The 4,553-nt window shown below is 39.3% G+C and overlaps 1 protein-coding gene across 1 annotated transcript in view; it reads right to left on the bottom strand.

Annotated features, from left to right (window-relative positions):
- Window positions 1–322: 322 nt before the first annotated feature.
- Window positions 323–4,553, bottom strand: part of PARP14 (poly(ADP-ribose) polymerase family member 14) — a 62,808-nt gene continuing 58,577 nt past the window's right edge. The window contains exons 16-17 of the mRNA XM_007943927.1: window positions 934–1,108; window positions 323–612 (exon numbers count right to left, since the gene is read on the bottom strand). Of these exons, the coding sequence (XP_007942118.1) occupies window positions 323–612; window positions 934–1,108 (465 nt within the window). The remainder of the gene's footprint in view (window positions 613–933; window positions 1,109–4,553) is intronic.

Here is a 4,553-nt window from a genome sequence, read left to right as displayed (position 1 = left end):
TGTGCCCTCTGCCTTTGTAATGAACGTTCTTCACTTCCTGAAGATACAAACCTGTTCCTTCCTTATACAGATTTGATGCCCACAGTTGTGATCACAGAATTGTGACTCAGTTACCTGATTTAAGTTCTCGAATTTATTTGCTCTCAAGATAGATTCAGTCAAGATTATGAAAGCCAAGCTGAAAAATCAAATTTCAGCGACAAAGAAGGATCCTTGGATCTTAGAAAAAATACTGTTCAGAGAGAAAATAGAGAAGCTAAAACTTGTTTTACAACTCAGTAATTATAGATGAACAGTGTCTTTCGGAAAGGAAACGAAAATGTTATGGAGTAAAAGTAATGAGGTACTCTGGGTAAGCCTGGTAGTCATAAAAAACCACAAATATTGTTGGATTTTGCGTATTATCTGTGACAGTGTCATACAGGTCAGTAGGATCTTGAGGGTTCTTTGAAGGAGGTACAATTAATGTGTTATGCCCACGCGTGTAGACTCCAGTCAGCACTCGCACAAAATACATATACTTTTTTCCACTGCTGTCTGGTTTGGAGTATATGTCACTGGCAGAATAGCTGGCATTAACAGCAAAATAGGTTCCCTTTCCATAGGCTGTAGCTGGAAAGAGAAAAGCAGAACATTTTTGGGAATTTCAACTTGGTGTAAAATTTGATATGTTAGCCCAACATGTCAAATAATGTTCGTTTTTCTCTCGAAAGCCTTTCTTTCCTAACATTTCTTAAATTTTTGAAAATAATTCCTCCACTCAGAAGGTCAGTCAGTCCCCTCTGTAATGAACAGTGCATCCTGCCCTGAAGCTCTAGCTATAACATGCCACCCCACATGAGGGAACATAATGCAGTCCACACTGTCATGAGCAACCTTGGGTTCTCATGGCTGACCCCTCACTGGGAGCAGCTTGACTGCTCACTTCCTTACCATTCTTTCCAGCGTAACTGCGGTTAAAGCCATTTTGGTTCACGTGTGGCAGTGAGTGTGCATCTGTCCCGTGGAAGAGGAGCTTCTCATTATTAGTCTGACTATTCTTGGCATCCATGGATTTTTTCTTTGCCTGGTAGCAATTCCAGAGATCTGGATTCTGGACTCTCTCAATCTACAAATTACAAAAAGAAAAAGAAATAAAAATCCGCCAATGACAAGAACACTTGGCAAAAGAAACAACAAATGAAAAGGATCACTAGTTATTATAAATAAAAGTTACAATGAAGAACAAATTCAGTGCCGGATGGCAGGTTTCAGTACTCAGGAAACTTTTTAGTTCCCAGGTGTTTTCTAAAAACAGGCTGCACTGCAGTATATACTTGGTATGGCTTTTCTAGCCACAGTATTTGGAACTCCCACTGGATTACTGGGTGGGACCATGTAAATAAAGTGTGTACAACTCTGATGTTGGGATTGGTTAGTTTTGGCACTCTGCCAGGCTTAAAATGAGCCTGCCTAGAGGCAGAAAGGGGGATCTCACTGCCACCAAGAGAGAAGAGGTAGAAATGAGATAGAACGTGTCCTTGGACCCAAAATCCCTGTGCTGAACTTCCTTGGCTGAGAGACAAATGGCTGAGACAGCCACAGTGGAGCCAAGAGGCAGGAGATGAATCATTAGGGTGCCCACGAGGAAGAAAGCTGTGTGCCTTTGGGCAGGAAGCTTACCGGCAGAGTGGGGTGCACATAAGTGTACCTATCAGCAGAGCTAAAAGAGTTTTGTAACACTTGCCCAAGAAGGGCAGAGGACAGGCTGAGAGGCTAAGGGCCAGAGAGGCGTGCCTGTGGGCATAGCAGAGGGGAGACTGTCCTGATTGAAGAATTGTATCCTGACCATGTTCCTGAACCTGAGTTGTAACCTGTTACTTCCCTAATAAACCCCATTAATTGTGAATATTGTCTGTGAGTTCTGTGTGGCCACTGCAGTGAATTATCGAACCCAGCAGAGAAGCAGTGAGTGCCGTGGAAGGGAAGGCTGGTGTCAGAATTAGTAAAAAGAATGGAGAGTGACAGTATGTCTGGGCTCACAGGAATAAGCCTTGGGCTATTGATGGTGACTATTGATGATGTTTCCCCCAGTGAGGTTGGAGGAGGTCAGAAGATGCTGCCTCCATGCCCTTTTAGCACAGGCCTTGGGAAGAATGTTAGTTTAGTTTTTAACTTTTTTAAATATACCACATGAGAGCAAACAATGTTTAGGATCTTAAATACTTTTTATAATACAAGTTATAAAATAGGTACATAGTAGGTTGTATTTCATGTAAGAAAAAAACACAAAAGCATAAACCAGAAATTAATTGATTACTTATGTGGGATAGGTAGAAATGGGGTGGAAGAGGGGGATAAAAGATAGACTTATCTAAAGATACCTTAGAATATAGTTTTGATTCTTTAATCATGTAAGTGTTTTATATATTCTAAATTTAATATTAAATCAAATACTAGAAAAGAAAATCCTAAATCTGAATAAAACAAAACCACTTGATAACCATACAAAGAAAATAATGACTTGATGACATAAGGCCACATTTTTTTTTTTTTTTATAGACTAAGATTTTAATTTTTTATTATTTGACATTTTGGGTTGACATTGTGAATACCCTATAACATAGAAGAACCATGTGCTGTATTGATTTGAGCCATTAAAAAAAGTAACACAGATCTAGTATATGAATTATACGGTTGCTCCAGCAGAAGACCAGATGTAGTTGTGAAACGCTGTCAAAATAAAGTTTCCAAGTTATTAAGAAAAGTGATGAAAACTTTAGTCATCAAAGGGTTCAAACTGGAACAGGTATGGGCATACAAAGGTACCTGTCTGTAGTAGTTAGCTCAGCTCACTTTTGAGTAGGTATACTCCCTGGAACCCATATAAGTATGCATCAACTTGAACAAATTTTATCACTAGTTATAGTAATAATAATGTGTTAGAAAAATTTTGTTAAATGTTTTTCATTTTATTTTTAGTGTTCTATTTGGAAATGCAATTGATTTCAGTGGACTGTTGGTTCAAAATATTTTAAATTTGAAGAAAACTATAAACCTGCACATACAAGTGGCTCAGTAAACTCCAAATATAAGTAACACACCAAAGGACATCGTAATTGAATTGCTTAAAACCAGTGATAAAAAGAAAATCTTAAAAGTATGCAGAAAACAGGAGTTCTGGTAAGATGGTGAAATAGGCACAAAAAAAACTGCACAGACCCTCTTCAACAAAGAAAAGGGGAACCAATTAACACAGATACAGAAGATAATCCTGGAGCTCTGAGCTTTGAAGAGAAGGATATAGAAATGGACTAAACTCAAACTGGTAAAAGAACTTGCATGAAAACACCAAGAAAGACATATGGAGCTGTGGTCTGGCAGTGATCCTGATGGCACAGACAGCATGGATATTGCCTAGTGGATTTAGGACCTAAGAATTAACCTAAAAATCAGTCCTGCAAACCAGGGACTGCACAGAGGACTGCACTGGTGGCTGGGGAATAAAAGGGGAAGCAGCAAAGAGGAAAACGGGCAGAGCTGTGGACTTTTTCCTGTCTGGAGGGCTCAGCCATTTTGAATGTTTATAAGTGGTTAGACCATATTGGATATTTAAAGCAACAGTGTTCTCCCAGATTCCAAGAACTTAAGAATAGGCTCCATTTGCCAGGAACCACAAGGACATTCCAAATGCCAATGACTGGAAAGATGCACTATTCCCTTGTTACTCTTATACCCTCTTGGTGAATGGAGGTGCGGCCATCCCTCACTCCCACCCACCTTCTGGGCCAGCAGGAATTCCATCCCAGTCTGTGTGCTTGGACGGAGCCTGAGCGCCCTGCCTGCCCTGCCCAGATTTTTCTTTTTTCAGTTTGTTTGTTTTTGTCTGTTTTAAAATTATTATTATTGTCCTTTTTATTATTATTCTTTATTCTTCCCTTCCCAGGTTCTAGTTTTCAGTTTTTTCTCTCTTCCTCATTCCTGGTTTCAATTTTTTTTCTTTCTCATGGTTAACCCCATTCCTTGTTTTTCTATTTGTGTTTTTCCCACTTTTTTCTTCATTATTCTCTTACTCTACCTTTTTTCTCTTATTGCCCTCTCCCCAGATACTGCAAATATTTTTTTCCTTTTTTCTTTTTCTGGTTATTGTTCCTGTGTGATTACACAGTGTGTTTTTTGTCCATTTGCTTTTACTTTTTGATGGTTATTCAATTGTTATTTTTGTCTAACTGAGTGGGAGACAGCAACAGTGACCATAAGACACAACTACCCCCACACCTCCTGCAGCTTCACTTATTGACTGAGAGTCACCACTTCCTTCTCCACAAACTGACAAATGATAAACAACCACCAAGGAGAGCCTGACTCACCCTTAACTACTCTTCATGAACAGTTAACAGAGACCTAAATACAACAATGTCACAATGTCTCGGAGACAAGAGAACACCACAGTTCACACAAAGTAAGCAAGATAAAGTAGTAAAAACAAGGAAGCAGGATACAGACCCAGAACACATCCCTGAGGAAGAAGCAGCATTGGAACTCCCTAATAAGGAATTCAAAAGAATTATATT

Source organism: Orycteropus afer, unplaced genomic scaffold (assembly GCF_000298275.1).
Source record: "Orycteropus afer afer isolate SDZICR_OR568_19922 unplaced genomic scaffold, OryAfe1.0 scaffold00114, whole genome shotgun sequence".
Lineage (NCBI taxonomy): Eukaryota > Metazoa > Chordata > Mammalia > Tubulidentata > Orycteropodidae > Orycteropus > Orycteropus afer.
The sequence above is the reverse complement of the archived record's forward strand: the minus strand, read 5'-3'. Positions and strand labels throughout refer to the sequence as shown.